The 18,476-nt window shown below is 33.8% G+C and overlaps 1 protein-coding gene across 1 annotated transcript in view; it reads right to left on the bottom strand.

The window, feature by feature from the left end:
* The window catches only part of TOPAZ1 (testis and ovary specific TOPAZ 1), a 104,099-nt gene that overhangs the window by 41,744 nt on the left and 43,879 nt on the right, over positions 1-18,476 (bottom strand). The window contains 4 exon segments of the mRNA XM_021677527.2: positions 6,114-6,229; positions 7,306-7,398; positions 7,597-7,748; positions 17,988-18,051. Coding sequence (XP_021533202.1) covers positions 6,114-6,229; positions 7,306-7,398; positions 7,597-7,748; positions 17,988-18,051 — 425 coding nt within the window.

Below are 18,476 nucleotides of genomic sequence, written 5' to 3'. Positions count from 1 at the left end.
TTACTTGAAGGCTAGAATTATGATGCCTCCTGCTTTGCTTTTCTTTTTCCTATTTGGGATATTTTGTGGTTCCATACAAATTTTAGGATTGTTCTAGCTGTGGAAAAGGCTGTTGGCATTTTGATATGGATTGCATTAAATGTGTAGATTGCTTTGTGTAGTACAGACATTTTAACAATATTTGTTCTTCCAATCCCTGAGCATGGAATGTCTTTTCATTTCTTGTGTCCTCTTCAATTTCTTTCATCAGTGTTTTATAGTTTTAGAGTACAGGTCTTTCACCTCTTTGCTTAGGTTTATTTCTAAGCAAATAAATGGTTTTTGGTGCAATTGTAAATGGGATCGATTCCTTGATTTCTCTTTCTGCTGCTTCATTATTGGTGTATAGAAATATGACAGATTATTGTACATTGATTTTGTATCCTGTGACTTTACTGAATTCGGGCATCAGTTCTAGCAATTTTTTGGTAGAGTCTTTTGGGTTTTCTACATACAGCATCATGTCATCTGCAAATGGTGAAAGTTTGACTTCTTCCTTGCCAATTTGGATGTCTTTTATTTCTTTTTGTTTTCTGATTGTGGTGGCTAGGGCTTCCAATACTATGTTAAATAACAGTGGTGAGAGTGGACATCCCTGTCTTTTTCCTGACAGTAGAGGAATAGCTCTGTTTTTCCCCATTGAGGATATTAGGTGTAGGGGTTTTTGTATACAGCCTTTATTATGCTGAGGTACATTCCTTGTAACCCTACTTTGTGGAGGGTTTTTATCACAAATGGATGTTGTCAAATGCTTTTTCAAGATGCAACTGATTTTTGTATGTCAATATTGTATCCTGCAACTTTATTAAAAATACTTCATTTATTAGTTCTAACAGGTTTTGGTGGAGTCTTTAAGGTTTTCTGTATGTAGGATCATGTTACCTGCAGAGACTATTTTAATTCTTTCTTTCTAATTTGAATGTCTCTTATTTCTTTTTCTTGCCTAATTGCTCTGGCTAGGACTTTTAGCATCATGCTAAATAGAAGTGGTGACAGTAGGCATCATTTCCTTGTTCCTGACCTCAGAGGAAAATATTTCAGCTTTTTTACTGTTTAGTATGATGTCAGCTATGGACTTGTCATACATGGCCATTATTATAGTGAGGTACATTCTTTCTATACCTAATGTGTTGGAAGTTTTTTTTTATCAAAAAAGGATGTTAAATTTTGTCAAATGCTTTATCTGCATCTACTGAATCATTTGATATCTAGCCTTCATTCTGTTAATGTGCTATATCATATTTACTGATTTGCACATGTTGAACCATTACTGTATCCCAGGGATAATCCCACTTTATCTTGGTGTATCACGTGTAGTTGAATTTAGTTTACTAATATTTTGTTGAGAATTTTTGTATCTATATTCATCAGGAATACCATCTTCTGATTTTCAATTTTTGTAATATCCTTGCCTGACTTTGGTATCAGAGTAATGCTGGATTTGTAAAGGAGTCTGGAGGTGTCCTCTCATCTTCAATTTTTTGGAAGGGTTTGAGAAGGATTTGTATTAATTCTTCCTTAACCGTTTGGTAAAATTCATCAGTGAAGCCACCTATTCCTGGGCTTTTCTTCATGGGGAGTTGCTTTTTTGTTTTGTTTTGTTTTGTTTTACTGATTCAATCTCCTTACTCAAAATTGATCTGTTCAATTTTTCCATTTCTTCATGATTCAAACTTGGTAGGTTGTATATTTCTAGCAATTTATTCAATTATTTTAGATTGTCCAATTATTTGGTGTGTAATTGTTCATATTAGTCTTTTAAGAGCCTTTTTATTTATGTGCTATCAGTTGTAATGTTTCCTCTCATTTCTGATTTATGTGAGCCCTCTCTCTTTTTTCCTTAGTGTAGCTAAAGGTTTGTCAATTTTATCTTTTAAAAAACCAACCAACCAGTTTTGTTTTCTTTTCTATTGTTTTTCTAGTCTCTAATTATTTCTACTCTGATCTATATTCCTTCCTTCCATTAAGCCTGACTCAGTTTGTTCTTCTTTTTCTAGTTCCTTGAGGTGTACATACAGTTAGGTTTGAGATACCCCTTTTTTCTTAATGTAGGTATTTATCACTACAAATGTCCCTCTTAGAACTGCTTTTGCTGTATCCCGTAGATTTTGGTATGTTGGGTTTCCATTTTCATTTGTCCAAGATTTTTTTTTTTACATCTCTTTTGACTTCTTTTTTGACTCATTGGTTGTTCGGGAATATGTTATTTAATTTCCACATATTTGTGGATTTTCCAGTTTTCCTCCTGCTATTGATTTCTAGTTTCATATTGACAAGGAAAGATACTTGATTCCATATTCTTAAATTTTTTTGACTTGTTTTGTGAACTAACATATGATCTATCCTGAGAATGGTCTGAGTGTGCTTGAGAAGAAATGTATTATGCTGCTGTTGGATGGAATAATTTTGTATATGTGTGTTAGGTCCATTTAGTCTAAAGTGTAGTTCAAGTCACATGTTTCTTTACTGATTTTCTGCTGGATGACATACACATTGTTGAAAGTGGGTATTGATGTCCCCTACTTTTATTACACTGGTTTCTATTTCTCCCATCAGATCTGTTAAGATTTGCTTTATATATTAGGCTGCTCTGATACTGGGTACACATATGTATTTACAATTGTTATATCCTCGTGATGAACTGACTCCTTTATCATTATATACTGACCATGTCTCTTGTTACTTAAAGTGTAGTTTTTCTGATAAAAGTATAGCTTGCCCTCTTTTGGCTTCCATTTGCATGGAATAGCCTTTTTCATCCCTTCACCTTCAGCGTAAGTGTGTCTTTATAGCTGAAGTAAGTCTTTTGAAGGCAGCATATAGCTGGGTCTTGTTTTTTGATCCATTCAGACACTCTTCTAATTAGAGAATTTAATCTAGTCACATTAAAGTAATATCGATAGGCAAGGACTCAGTACTGGTATTCTGTTAAATTGTTTTCTATTTTGTAGTTTCTTTGCTCCTTTCTCGCTATCTTCTTCGGTAATTTGATTTTATAGAGTCTCCAACTAAAGTTATAGATTTGTCTATTTTATCCATTCAGTTCTATCAGTTTTGCTTCATATATTTTGAAGCTCTGTTGTTGTATACTGCATACACATTTAGGATTGCTAAGTCTCCTTGGTTGTTGCCAGTGTTGGGGTAGGGTAAACAGAAGATGAAACTTAAAACAATCCTGTGGCTCCAAAAAATAAGAAAACGGTAGAAAAATGAACAGTACATGATGAAAGGATATAGGAACCACCCTGAAGGACTTCCAAAGGTCAAATCTAGAAAAATTTGAGCAACAAAATAAATAATAATAGTATTAGATTATATATAACCCATAAGATAAAATAAATACCCAGGAGTTCATACTGATATAAATGAATAAATAGAGAAGGGAAAGCTCGTCTTTACTCAAAATGCCAATTAATAAATGTAGAAGAGAGAGAGAAAATACGGAATCACCACTGGGCAAATACCACAGTAGTAACTTGCAGGAAAGATCCCCTGATGAATACTAAAATTAATGTATAAAGTTTGAGGAGAAATAGGATAATATATAATGTTAAAGTCTCTTGCCCAAAATATTAATTACAAAGGGACAAACAGTAACTTTACAGTGTAGAAAACTGGCAGATAACATTTTTAACTAAATTATCAAGGTTAACATAATCAGTAATAAGATATGTTGGCACCACGTACCTCCTCCTAGGATGCACTGAGATGTGCAGTTAATTGGATTTTACAACTACTGATTTCTTGGTTTTGATAACTGTACTATTACTATGTAGGATGTTAACATGAAAGAAAGCTAGATGAAGGATGCATGGAAAGTCTCTATACTAATTTTTGTAACATTCTGTAAATCTAAAATTATTTCAAAATAAAAAAATTTTGAAGTCATTAAATGTATGTTAAATGTCCTAGATTATAGACACACCTAAATTCTCACTGATATCCTGAATATGTTGGAATTCTTTGTGAATGTGAAAGCCTTTCTAATTTTCTACCTAATTAAAAACTACAATCAAAATCAAAGTATGAGTGTTCATTAAAACTCATTTCCCTAGCCCAGGTAATTATTTCAAAGGGTGTCAGGAAAATTCAAACATAAAATGATAAATACTAATTTCTTCCTTTTGCACTGAGGCCAGGTCCACATCCCTAACCACAATCCATACCCCTTAACTACCCACAGTTATTATCCTAGTCCATCCGTCTCCATCGAATAAGGCCACCAATGTTAATTCCTCTTACAAATACTAGATAATTCTTTTGAAGTGGGAGCACAGGAAGGAGCAGAGTGTATAAGGATACAATTTTCAAAATTAGGGGTTATAAAATAAGCTACAAAAATATTTGTGTGATCGTGTCAATTTGAAAATTTGAAAACTAAAGCTGGTTTGTTCTGGAGTCTTCCTATACCAAGAGATCCTTCTCCCAATCATTTCCTTAAGGGTAGAGTTGTGTAGCTGTCCTGGATACAAGGGTAGTGCTGCTCCTCTTGCACCTAGAGGTACACACTTCCCTTGTGCCAGATGCTACTCAATCTGACAGGAGACAAACATCTGCTAGCCATTTAAGCTCTCTGTCATAGCTGCCACTGTCCAAAACGCCAACTTGTTAGCATATGGATCAGGAGAAGAATGACTTAATGTTTGGAAGAAAATATCGATGTACTCTAGTTATTATAAATGGATTATATCCTAGAATTCTGTGCTAGACAAACTGCATTTTTCTCACAAAAACTTATTTCCTAGGTAGTCCCAACAATCTATTTAACCTAAATAGTATTATAATTTTTACAGACAACCTAAATATTAATTACCATTAGTTAAAGAAATGAAAAATCTCATAGAACTTGAAAAAGTCAAACGTATCTTCAATGCTGGTGCTTCAAGGGAAGCAGTGTCATTTAGCAGAATCACTGAAATTCCTTAACTGTGTACCATGACATCCAGGGCACTAGAGCAAATTCACAGGAGCTCCACAGTTATTTTAAATTTTCAAAGCACCTTCTGTCAGATACCATCAAATTGCTACTATCAACTTGTTTGGACCTAACTACTTAATAAATAAGACCATTAATTTACTTCTTTTGGCCTATGGACACTATAACCAAGGAAGTCTGAAAACCTTTCTATTAGAAGATAATCAGAAATGAGATGAAAACAGCTGTAGAAGCTGTACACGAAGGAGCTTTCTAGGCATTCTCAAGGACTTTCTTGGTTAATATCATTTGTACTTTATCAAATATGATTTCATTAAAGAGTTATGATTCTTTTAAATACTTACAATTAGTAAAACTATGTATGAATATTTTAAAATTTCTGTAAAAGTCATGGCTTTCGGGGCACCTGGGTGGCTCAGTCGTTAAGCGTCTGCCTTCGGCTCCGGTCATGATCCCAGGGTCCTGGGATCGAGCCCCACATTGGGCTCCCTGCTCAGCGGGAAGCCTGCTTCTCCCTCTCCCACTCCCCCTGCTTGTGTTCCCTCTGTCTCTCTCTGTCAAATAAATAAATAAAATCTTAAAAAAAAAAAAAAAAGAAAGGTCATGGCTTTCCTTTTTCTCAATATAGGTATATTATGGTACTACTCATAATTATCATAGGTTTCCAAATAAAAAGGCCTTGGGAGGCCCATAAGCCACAGAGAGAAAGTGAACAAGTGAGAGAAAGAATGAAGAAGAGGCATTAAAATATTTTATTTAGCTTACGTGAAAAGAAGTGAAAGAAAGCAAGGAATTAAGGTAATTTATACACATAAAAGAGAGTGCATTAAGTATAATTAAGTAAGTTCTGAAACACAGGATAAGAGATTCCTTTTACACTTGATGTTCCAGGCACTGAGATGAATCAGGTACAAGATTTGGTGAGCCTGGCCAGGAAGGCTGTCTAGAGGCAGCTTGACTAATGACAACGTGACTAGGACAGAGCCAAGAGATGGGAGAAAGGCTTATGGTGGGCCACTATCTAGATGTTTGGAATATGAATAGTGGTAAATAAGTGCTTTGCTTTCATCCTATGTAAGTCCCTAAAAAATAAATATTTTATATATAAAATTTAACCTTAATTATAATGACTTCTTACCTGGATTTCATTTTCAGAACTGCAGATATTTCTTGTTGGGAAGCCTGTAGTTGGTATAAGAGCTTGACGATATAGCTAAAGTGTTCTGGGTCAAATACCATCCCAGCTTCAACAAACTGTAGAGGACAGAAAAAAAAAAAAAAAGAGTCTTTCTTACACATATATGAAAGAGTTGAAAACCAGTATGTAACAACTATGAGAATGGTGGGAAAAAATGAAACAAGGAGACAAGTAGAATTATAATTCACTTAAAAAACCTGAAGCATATTTTCTTCCAATATTTGAGAACCACAGTAAGACACCCTACCTCAAGAATTTAAAGTGAAAATGAAAATAATGTTTGAATTTAAAACTGGAATATTCTGTTTTCCAAGTTATCTCAATGAATTTATCACCCATACCTCCTGTTTGGTACTCATTTCGTCTTTAGCCTACTACACTTGTGTTTATATCTCATTCCAGATTGTAAACTTCCTGAGAAGTATCAACCTGATGTTTTCTAAAACTACTAGTGGTGATCAGTAATTTCTGGTTCAAAAAATTTCCAGGCAGGTAATTCTGTCAAGTTTTGTAATGTGGACCTAGAGGTATTCACCGAAATATTTGTACATTCTGCTAGAGTGGTTCCAATGCTGCTCCTTAAAGAAAATGGGAGGTTTTCTTGATATTAGCCTGTTCTGAAATGGATGGCTGGGCAGTGCTATATACCAGTAAGTATCCAAAAGTACAGATTTTAATATATTTTTAAAAAGCCATAAAAATTCTTTTTTCTTTTTGTTTAGTGTCAAATATAAAATCAATTCCTAGCCTCCATGTTTCTGCCTATCTACTTTCTTTGTTTTGGTCATGATTTTCTATTTATATATTGATCTGTGTATTTATTTTTGTTAATAAATGAACTCATATCTTTTTGATAAAGAGAGTTTTCTTTAACCATCTTTAAGGTGTAGATATGACTTCACAAATCACAAAGAAGTCACCTGGAGTGCTTGGAACGATTTATTTAAAGGTAAGGCCCATCAGTCACTGGAATATGTTTATAAATCCTATTTTAAGAGAAAAAAAAATTTCTGAAAATAGAATTCTTTGGCATCAAGAATATGAGTAAAAGGCAGTTTAAGAGTATAAGTGGAAAGAATTATTTTCTTGGTTATTCACAATCAGAGAATAAAAGAGATAAAGTAAAGCATACCTTGCAAAATATATCAATTAAAGCAGGTACAGCATTCCTTAATTTCATAGTTGCCACATGTTCAAATATTTTTAGTAATATTTTCAGAGCAGGCTGGATAAAACAAAAAAATTACACTCATTTTCATGTTTTCTACCTTAAGTTTCTCAAATTTATTTATGCTGAAAAACACGTGTTCTCTAGGAAGTATTCAATAAACACAGAAATTTAACTGCTAAATTATACAAACAAGAAATACAACAGAGAAATTCACTTACAATATTAAAAAGTATATATTTTCAGGTTACTTACCAGCATTTTAACCATTATGCTGAGGTTCACTACCTGAAATACTTCTTTCAATAAACAATGTTTGAGTAAAGAATTTAGAAGGTCATTTAGCACTTGTAAATCAAAGTGTATACCCGGTGGAAACTTTCGGTAGTAATCCATAAATGTGTTTACTAAAAATAAAAACATATAAAAGTCATTTGCTGAGTTTAAGATATTTATCTTTCCTAAATTAGACAAATTTTCTATATTTAAAGATTAAGTAGTATAAATTCATCTTCTTGAAAAGTACATTTCCATATCAGCAGTATTTGATGAAAGTAAATTAAAGCAAAAGTTAGTAACATTTGAAGTCAACCAAGCACAGGCACTAGACAGAGAACTAACTCATGTGTTAACCACAAGAAATAGGTCCAAGCTGCCTCATACAACTTGGTCTCAATAGGAACTCTGAGAGAGCCATGCTCTCAGGGATTCTTCAGGCCCGGCTTGGTCAGGTATGAGAAACTGTGTAATTTGGGGATGGAGGTAGACTATTCTGACACACACCCCTTCTTGTTTTAACCCCACCAACATGTTGATCCTAGGGATTTTTTTTATTCCAGTTTACAATTGTGAACATTCTACTACAAAGTACACTGACTAATTTCCTTTGAGAAAGTAATTTCTTAATGTCAATTCAATTCCTTAATCTATTTTCTATACAACACTTAAACCACTTCTCATTTTCCCCATTAATTTTAGTAAAATTATTTTAGCTTTAAGGGATTATTTTTTCCCCATTCCAAAAGTTTGCAGGTCAAAATATCTACTGCCTTAGCTGAAACTGCCTTAATAAAAATTACCTTGGGTTTTATTTTTGTGTAATTATTCCTGCCCAAAATACTTATTACTATCTGGATTACTTAGTGCTGCTTGGGAAAATCAAGAGCTACTGATAAAGTTCAATAGTGTAATAAGAAAAATTAATGTTGAAGTTATAATTATCTTAAACAACTTTAATAATACAATATAATAACATTCAGCTTTATTTTAAAGCTCCTTTATATACTATAATTGTTTTTCCTGGGCACATACAGATGAATTCTTCCTGCTATTCACTTTGTAGTATCTACATAGTTGCCATCTTAGCAGGTAACATGGGAAATTCAGTGTCTGCTACTATAACTTATTAATAAAACTGGAACTGCAGATGTTTAAAAAAAGAAAGCATAGTTGGAAAAAATTCGTTAGTGTTTAAGTAGTCCACACTAATTGACATGAAGCCCTCCTTCTTTTGTCATGAAGTACTTTTAAAATTTAAAATATTAATATAGCTTCTCCTTTTAAAATGATCTCCTTTGGTTAAACTGTTGGGAGAAAAAGGTTTGACTATTTTCAGTTTTTGATATGAACTGCTACATTGCTTTTTTCCCCGCAAATTTTTCATTGTGTTAAAATACACATAATATAAAATTTATCATCTTCATTATTTTTAGGTGTACAGTTCAGTGGTATTAAATATATTCATAATGTTCATCCATCTCCATAATTCTTTTCATCTTATAAAACTGAAACTCTATACCCATTAAACAATAATTCTCCCTTCCCCCTCTCCTCCCAGCTCCCAGTAACCACCATTCTACTTTCTGTCTCTATTATTTTGACTACTCTAAGTACCTCACGTAAGTATATAGAACAGTAATTGTCTTTTTGTGACTGACTTCACTTATCATAATGACCTCAAGGTCATCCATGTTGTAACATATGTTAGAGTTTCCTTTCTTTTTTAGGCTGAATAGTATTTTACTGTATGTATATACCAAATTTTCCTAATCCATTCATGTCACTGAACACTTGGGTTTCTTCAGATTTTAGCTATTATAAATAATCCTGCTATGAACATGGGTGTCCCCATATCTTTCAAGACCCTGCTGTCAATTTTTTTGTGTATACACCTAGATCATATAGTAACTCTATTTTTAACTTTTTGAAGAACTGCCATACTCTTTTCTACAATGTAACATTTTACATTCCCACCAACAGTGCACAAAGGTTCCAATTTCTCCATATCCTTATGCATTTTTTGTTTTTTTTGGATAGTAACCATCCTAATGGGTGTGAGGTGGTATCACATGGTAGTTTTGTGTGCCTTTCCCTAATGATTACTGACGTTGAGGATCTTTTTTTATGTGCTTGTTGGCCATTTGTACATCTTGCAAAAAAAAAAAAGCCTACTCAAATACTTCGCCTATTTTTGAATCAGGTTGGATTTTTGCTGTTGAGTTTTAGGAGTTCTCTATATATTTTGGATATTAATCCATTATTAGATATATGATTTGCAAATATTTTCTCCTATTCTGTGGGCTGAAATTTTATTCTTTTGATACTGTCTTTTAATGGACATTTTTAAATTTTCATGAAGTCCAATTTGTCTTTTTCTTTTGTTGTCTGTGTTTTTATTGTCACATCTGAGAAATTACTGCCAAACCAGTGTTGTGAATCTTTTGTTCTCATGACTTCTTCTAAGGCTTTTATTGTTGTAAGTCTTACATTAAGGTCTTTGATCCATTTTGAATTAATTTTTGTATGTAGTGTTAGGTAAGGGTTCAGTTTTATTCTTTAGCATGTGGATATCCAGTATTCCCAGCACCATTTGTTGAAGAAACTACCCTTTCCCCATTGGATGGTCTTTGCACCACTGTCTAAAATCATTTGATCATATATATAAGGGTTTTTGTCTGGCTCTCTATTCTATTCCATTGGTTTGTATGTCTGTCTGTATGCCAGTACTGCAGTTTTTTATTACTAGCTTTGTAGGAAGTTTTCAAGTCAGGAATGATTCCTCCAGGTTGTTCTTTTTCAAGATTGCTTTTCAAAATTGTTTTGGGATTCCTTGCAATACCATATGAATTTTAGGATAGGTTTTTCTATTTCTGCAAAAAAAAGTCATTGGGATTTTGATAGGGATTGCATTGAATCTTCAGCAGATCGCTTTGGGTAGTACGGACATTTTAACAATATTAAGTCTTCCAATCCATGAACATAGGATGTGTTTCTACTACTTTGTCTTCTTTAATTTCTTTCAGCAATGCTTTGTAGATTTCATTATACATGCCTTTCACTTCCTTGGTTAAGTTAATTCCTAAATATTTTATTATTTTTGATGCTATTGTAAATTGAAATGTTTTTGTTATTTCTTTTTCGGATTGTTCACTCTGAGTGTATAGAAATGCAAGTGATTTTTGCATGTTGACTCTGTATACCACTAGTTTGCTGAATTCATATTTTAGTTCTCACGGGTTTTTTTGGTGGAATATTTAGGGTTTCTACATATAAGATCATATGATTTCCAAACAGATAATTTTTGTTTATTTGAAGTTTTTATTTAAATTCTATTTAGTTAACGTATATGGTAAAATTGGTTTCAGGTATAGAATTTAGTGATTCATCACTTACATAGAACAGCCAGTGCTCATCCCAACAAGTGCCCTCCTTAATACCCATCACTCATGAGCCCATCCCCCATCCTCATCAACCCTCAGTTTGTTCTCTATAGTTGAGTCTCTTATGGTTTGCTTCCCTCTCTTTTTTTTCCCCTTCCCCTATGTTCATCTGTTTTCTTAATTCCACGTATGAATGAAATCATATGGTATTTGTCTTTCTCTGACTTATTTCGCTTAGCATATACACTCTAGCTCCATCCATGTTATTGCAAAGGGCAAGATTTCATTCTTTTTATGGCTGCATAATATTCCGTTATATATATGTATATGCGTATACACACACACACACACACACATCCTCTTTATCCATTCATCAGTCAATGGATATTTGGGATCTTTCCATAATTTGGCTATTGTTGATAATGTGCAAACAGAGATAGTTTTACTTCTTCTTTTCCAAAATGGATGTATTTTATTTCCTTGCCTTACCTAATCACTCTGGCTAGAACTTCCAGTTAGTTCTCTGTTGAACAGAAATGATGAAAATGGGTATCCTTGCCTTTGTTCCTGATATTAAGGGGAAGAGTCTTCAGTCTTTCACCATGAAGTATGAGGTCTACAGTAGGTCTTTCATATACAGGTTTTCCTCACTCTCTGGAAGTTTGCTTTATGCCACTTCACTTTTATGAAAGACCTTAGTACAGGCCTACCTTGTTTTATTGCACTTCATTTTATTGCACTTTGCAGATACTTTATTTTTTACAAATTAAAGGTTTGTGGGAACCCTACATCAAATAAGCCTAGTGGCACCATTTTTTTCCAACAGATTTGTTCACTTCATGTCTCTGTGTCACATTTTGGTAATTCTTGAAATATTTCAAACTTTTTCATTATTACATCTGTTGTAGTGATCTGTAATCAGTGATTGGGACTTGCTGAGGGCTTGGATGATGGCTAGAATTTTTAGCAATTAAGTTTAATGAAAGAATATATATATATTTTTATTATTACACTTAACAGACTACAGTATAGTGTAAATAAATATAACTTTTTATTTAAATTTTGTTAGTTAACATACAGTGCAATATTTGTTTCTGGAGTAGAATTCAGTGATTCATCACTTACATACAACACCCAGTGCTCATCACAAGTACCCTCTTTAACACCCATCACCCATCTAGCCCATCACCCTCCCACCTCCCTCCTGTTTGTTTTCTATCATTAAGAGTCACTTGTTTCCCTCTCTCCTTTTTTTCTTTTCCCCCTCCCCATATGTTCACCCGTTCCCTTTCTTAAATTCCCATATGTTCACCTCTTCTCATTGAAAATGGCAAGATTTCATTCCTTTTGATGGCTGAATAATATTCCACTGTACACACACACACACACACACACACACACACACACACCCCTATATATACCACATCTTCTTTATCCATTCATCAGCCAATGGACATTTGGGCTCTCTCCATAGTTTGGCTATTGTTGATAATGCTGCTATAAACATCGAGGTTCATGTACCCCTTCAAATCTATATTTTTGTATCCTTTGGGTAAATACCTAGTACTGCAATTGCTGGGTTATAGGGTAGTTCTATTTTTAACCTTTTGAGGAACATCCAGACTGTTCTCCAGAGTGGCTGCACCAGTTTGCATTCCCACCAACAGTTCAAGAGGATTCCCCTTTCTCTGCATCCTCACCAACACCTGTTGTTTCTTGTGTTGTTAATTTTAGCCATTCTGACAGGTGTGAGGTGGTATCTCATCATAGTTTTGATTTGTATCTCCCTGATGATGAATGATAAATATAACTTGTATATGCACTAGGAAACAAAAAATTCACTTGACTCACTCTTGTGCTATATTTTACTGCAATGGTCTGGACCAGAACTCACAATATCTCTGAGGTAGAACTGTACCTATTTTCACTTACTTAAAGAAATCTGAAGAGGATTTTCACTTTTGCAAAATGGTAACTGTTTGTCCACTTTATGCCATTTTGGCTTATGGAAGTTTTCATAGGAGCACTCTACTTTCAGATAGTGGGAGAAACTTGTATGGCTTTTAGTTTCCTCTTATTCCTAGTTTTTTTGAGTGTTCTTATCATGAAAGAATGTTGAATTTTATCACATGCTTTTTCTACATCAATTGAGATGATCACATGGTTTTTCTCTTTCATTTTGTTAATGTGGTGCATTAATCCGACCGATTTTTATATGTTGAACTATCCTTGCAAGTCCAAGAATATATCTCACTTAATTATGATGTATAATCCTCTCAGTGTGCTGCTGACTTTGGTTTGCTAGTATTTTGTTGAGGATTTCTATATCAATATTCATAAGGGATACTGATCTGTAGTTTTCTTTTCTCATAGTGTCTCTGCCTGGCTTTGATATCAAAGTAATGACTAACTCAGCCTCATAGAATGAGTAATCAAGTGTTCCCTCCTCTTCAACTTTTTGGGAGAGATTGAGAATAACTGGTATTCTTTTTTAAATGTTTGGCAGAATTCACAATGAAGCCATTGGGCGCAAGGCTTTTGTCAGGAGACTTTTGATTACCAACTTATTCTCCTTACTAGTTATAGTTCTATTCAGATTTTCTATTCATCATTTAGTCTTGGCAGGTTTTATGTTTTCAGGAATTTGTCCATTTCATTTACTTTTGTGTACAATTATTCATTGTATTCATAGTATTCTTTTTTTTAAATTTTATTTTATTTTATTGTTATGTTAGTCACCATACATCATTAGTTTTTGATGTAGTGATCCATGATTCATTGCTTTCATATAACACCCAGTCCTCCATGCAGTACGTGCCCTCCTTAATACCCATCACCAGGCTAACCCATCCCCCCACCCCCCTCCCCTCTAAAACCCTCAGTTTCTTTCTCGGAGTCCATAGTCTCTCATGGTTCGTCTCCCCCTGTAGAACTGTATTAATGTCTGACTTTCATTTTTTATTTTAGTAATTTGAATACTCCTTTTTTTCTTAGTCCATCTAGCTAAAGGTTTGTTCATCTTGTTGGTCTTTTTTAAGAACCAGCTTTTAGTTTCACTGATTTTCTCATTCTCTATTCCATTTATCTCTGCTCTGATTTTTATCTTTCCTTCCTTCTGCTAGCTTTGGGTTTAGTTTGTTTTTCTCTAAAGTTGTAAAGTTAAGTTGTTGATTTGAGATCTTTCTTGTTTTTTAATATAAGCCTTTAGACCTACAAACTTTCCTCTTAGCACCACGTTCACTGAATCCCGTAAGTTTTGATATGTTGTGTTTCATTTTCATTTGTCTGTTTTTTTCTAATTTCTCTTGTGATTTCTTCTTTGATTCACCCATTCAACTTACAGAGTTTTGTGAATTTTCCAGTTTTCTTTCTGTTATTGATATCTAATTTTATCCTGTTGTGGTCAGAGAAGATACTTTGTGCAATATCTTTTTTTTTTAAAAGTAGGCTCCATGTCCAGCATGGAGCCCAATTCAGGGCTTGAACTCACGACCCTGAATCAAAACCTGAGCTGAAATCAACAGTTGGAGGCTTAAGCAACTGAGCCACCTAGGTGCCTCTGCAATATCTATCTTTTAAAACCTGTTGAGACTTAATTTGTGGCCTAACACATTGTCTATCCTGGAAAATGTCGCATGTGTTCATGAAAAGAATATGTATGCTACTGTTATTGGGTAGAATACTGTGTATATGTCTGTTAGATTTAGTTGGTATATTATGTGAAGTACTCGATTTCTTTTTTTTTTATTTTCTGGGACTTTTTTTATTATGTTATGTTAGTCACCATACAAAGTACTCTATTTCTTTTATCTCGTTGTTCTATACATTATTGAGAATTGGATACTGAAGTCTCCAACTATTACTGGAAAACTATTTCTCTCTTCAATTGTCAGTTTTTGCTTTATGTATTTTGGTGGTCTGTCATTAGATGTGTAAATGTTTATAACTATTATATCTTCTTACTATATTGAAACTTTTATTACTATATAATGTCCTTTGTCTCTTTTAACCTCTTTTGATCTAAAGTCTATTTCGTCTGATATTAGTATAGCCACTCCCCTGTTCTCTTTTGGTTAGTATTTGTATAGAACATCTTTTCCCATTCTTTTACTTTCAATCTATTTGTGTCTTTGGATCTAAGGTGAATATCCTGTAAACAGCATATAGTTGGACCATATGTTCTTTATTTTTTTTTTTAAAGATTTTATTTATTTATTTGAGAGAGAGAGTGAGAGAGAGAGCACAAGAGGGGGGAGCGGGAGAGGGAGAAGCAGGCTCCCTGCCGAGCAGGGAGCCCGATGCGGGACTCTATCCAGGGACTCCAGGATCATGACCTGAGCCGAAGGCAGTTGCTTAACCAACTGAGCCACCCAGCCGCCCGGACCATGTGTTTTTATTTACTCTGCTAATGTGTCCTTTAATTGGAAAGTTTAACTCATTTACTTTAAAAGTAACTACTGATAAGGAAGGACTTACTTCTGTCATTTTGCTATTTGTTTTCTATTTGCATACATGTAGATTTTTTGCTCCTTATTTCCTGCATTACCGTTGTCTTTTTGTATTTAGTTGATCTTTTTTATTAAACATTTAAATTCCTTTTTCATTTCTTTTTGTATATATTCTATAGCTATTTTGTGATTACCATGGGGATTACATTTAATATCCTAAAGTCATAACATTCTCGTATGAACTTATACCAACTTAACTTCAGTAACATACAAAAACTCTGCTATTTTTACACTCCATCCCTACCCTTTTCAGTTGTTGATGTCACAAAATTACTTTTTATATACTGTGTGTCCCAAAATATTAATTGGTTTTTTAAAATGCATAAGTCTCTTAAATTATATAGAAAAGAGTATTTGGAGTTACCAAATTTGCAATACTACTAGTTTTTACACTAATAATAATGGTTTTCTTTAAATGTATTAGTCTCCTTAATCATGTAGAAAACAAAATAGCAGTTACAAACTATTGTTACAATAATACTAGCTTTTACAACTGCCCATGCATTTACCTTTATTGAGATCCTTATTTTTCCACATGACCTTGAGTTACTGTCTTGTGTTTTTTCATTTCACCATGCAGGACTCCCTTGATCATTTCAGGCAGGGCAGGTCCAGGGAAAATGAACCCTCTTAGCTTTTGTTTATCTGAAAATGTCTTAATTTCCCTCTCATTTTTGAAGGGCAGTTTTGCTGAATATAGGGTTCCCGGTTGACAGAAATTTTCTTTAAGCATGTTGCATATATTGGCCCTCTGCCTTCTGGCCTCCAGTTTCTAATGAGAAATTTGTTTATAATGTTATTGAAGAACCCCTGGATGTGATGGTTTGCTTCTCTCCTGCTGCATTCAAGATTCTTTCTTTGTTTTTTGAAACTTTGATTATAACGTGTCTTGGTGTAGTCTCTTTGAGTTCATCTTACTTGAAGTTTGCTGAAATTTTTGGACATTTAAATTCATGATTTTCATCAAATTTGGGAAGTTTTCAGCCATTATTTGTTCACATACTCTTTCTGCCCCTTTCTCTTTCTCTTCTTCTGGGACTCCCACTATGTGTATATTGATCCATTTAACAGAGTCCTACAGGTCCCCTAGGCTGTGTTCACTTTTCTTCAATCTTTCTTCTTTGTTCTTTAGACTTGATCATTTCTATTGTCCTATCTTCAAGTTTGCTGATTTTTTGCCTGCTTAAATCTGCCTTTGATTCCTCATAGTGAATTTATCACTTCAGTTATTGTACTTTTTTAGCTCCAGATTTTTTTGAGTTTTTTTAGGCTTTCTGTCTTTATTGATACTTACATTTTGTTCATCCATCATTTTCTTTACCTTCTCTATATCTTTGTTAGTACATTAAGCACCTTTAAGACAGTTGTTTTGAGGTCACTGTCTCAACTATCTGCCATTAGATTTTTTACAGAGATAGTGTCTATTGATTTATTTTTTCCTTTGAGTGGGCTATTCTTTTTCCTATTTCTTTGTATACCTTGTGACTTTTTGTCAAAAAGTGGGCATTTGACTCTAATAATGTGGTTATTACAGAGCTCAGATTCTCTCCCTTCCCCAGGGTTTGCTGTTTTTTGTTACTGGTTTTGTTACTGTTTTGTTTTTTGATTGCAGTATGTTCTGTGGGGAGGACCAGCCTAAAGTGTCTTCTCAGGTCTTTTGTGAGCCTTTCCCATACAGTCACTTTTTAGTTTTCCGCATATATGCATGCAGATGTTTTTGAATATCCTAGTCTCTAAGATCTGGCTCCCAAAAGGGGAAAAAGAGAAAAATGAAAGAGAGGGTAAAAAAAAGGGGGGGGGTGTTAGCCCTTTAAATCCTCTGGAAGTCACTTTAGCAGGAAGGAGAGGGCTTAAAACAATGGAGAAAAGTTCGACAGTAATAGCTGCCCATCTCTTTGCACCTCTGTGATCAGAAGTAACAATCAACAATCTGCTATTTCCTATGACTAAGACTTGAGATATGAATAGGTCTCTGCTATAGGGTAGGGGTATGGAAGAAAGGCGAGATAGAGATAGAGATAGATAGAGAACAGGAACAGTGGCTCTGATATTATAACAGAGGCTGGCCTGGTTAGGGAACTGCACAGAACTCAGTATGGATGGTGCATTGGCCTCAAAGGGATAAGTATTAAAATGGAAGATAAAGAAGTAGGGAAGATCCAGTTTCTGAAATATCCCTTCAGAAAGATTTTAAGCCAATTAACAATATTATTTTTTCTATCTTACACTTATACATAAAATTTCTACATCATGCAAATATTAGTATGTAAGAGAATTATACTGTTAGGTGGATTCTAATTTTTTTAGTAACCAAAATGCCACACTTATTTTTAAACCTTTCTAAGACCATCAGAGCCACTCTAAGTTAGTATTCAGTTTTCATACCTAAAACTATTGAATTTACTTTCAAACTATAAGACACAATAGTCTGAAACACTCACATTCATGAATTTATAGTAATCATTCCATTGTCTCATACCTGCACGTTGTAGCAAACACAGTTCGTTGATACTTATATATTTCTTAAACACATCCATACAAACCTACAAATAATGAAAAACATAACATTACCTTTTTATATTTCATAAAAAAGACACAAATTTCCATCCTATCTTTCTGCTTATTCTATTTTTTTAAGTGAACTTAAAGCAATGGCATAAAAAGTTGAAGTTAGGTTAACTTACAGATTTGAAATGCATATTGAATTCACTACAGAAACCTTATTTTAGAGATGCGCTGACAAAGAAATAGTCAAGGAAACAGACAAGATTAGCAAGCAATTGGGGAAGGGAGGAAATCCTTGAATATTTGAAATTTTAAAAACCTTATTTAGGTCATTTAAAAAATAACCATTTACTGGTGCAAGGATAAATACATTTACCAATGGATTAGAACAGAGAGCCTACAAATAGACCCACTCATATTTAATCTGCTGATTTATATGACATGGTGACCCTGCAGTACAGTG

Source organism: Neomonachus schauinslandi, chromosome 1 (genome assembly GCF_002201575.2).
Source record: "Neomonachus schauinslandi chromosome 1, ASM220157v2, whole genome shotgun sequence".
Classification (NCBI taxonomy): Eukaryota; Metazoa; Chordata; class Mammalia; order Carnivora; family Phocidae; genus Neomonachus; species Neomonachus schauinslandi.
Note: the sequence above shows the minus strand (reverse complement) of the source record. Positions and strands in the feature narration are given on the sequence as shown.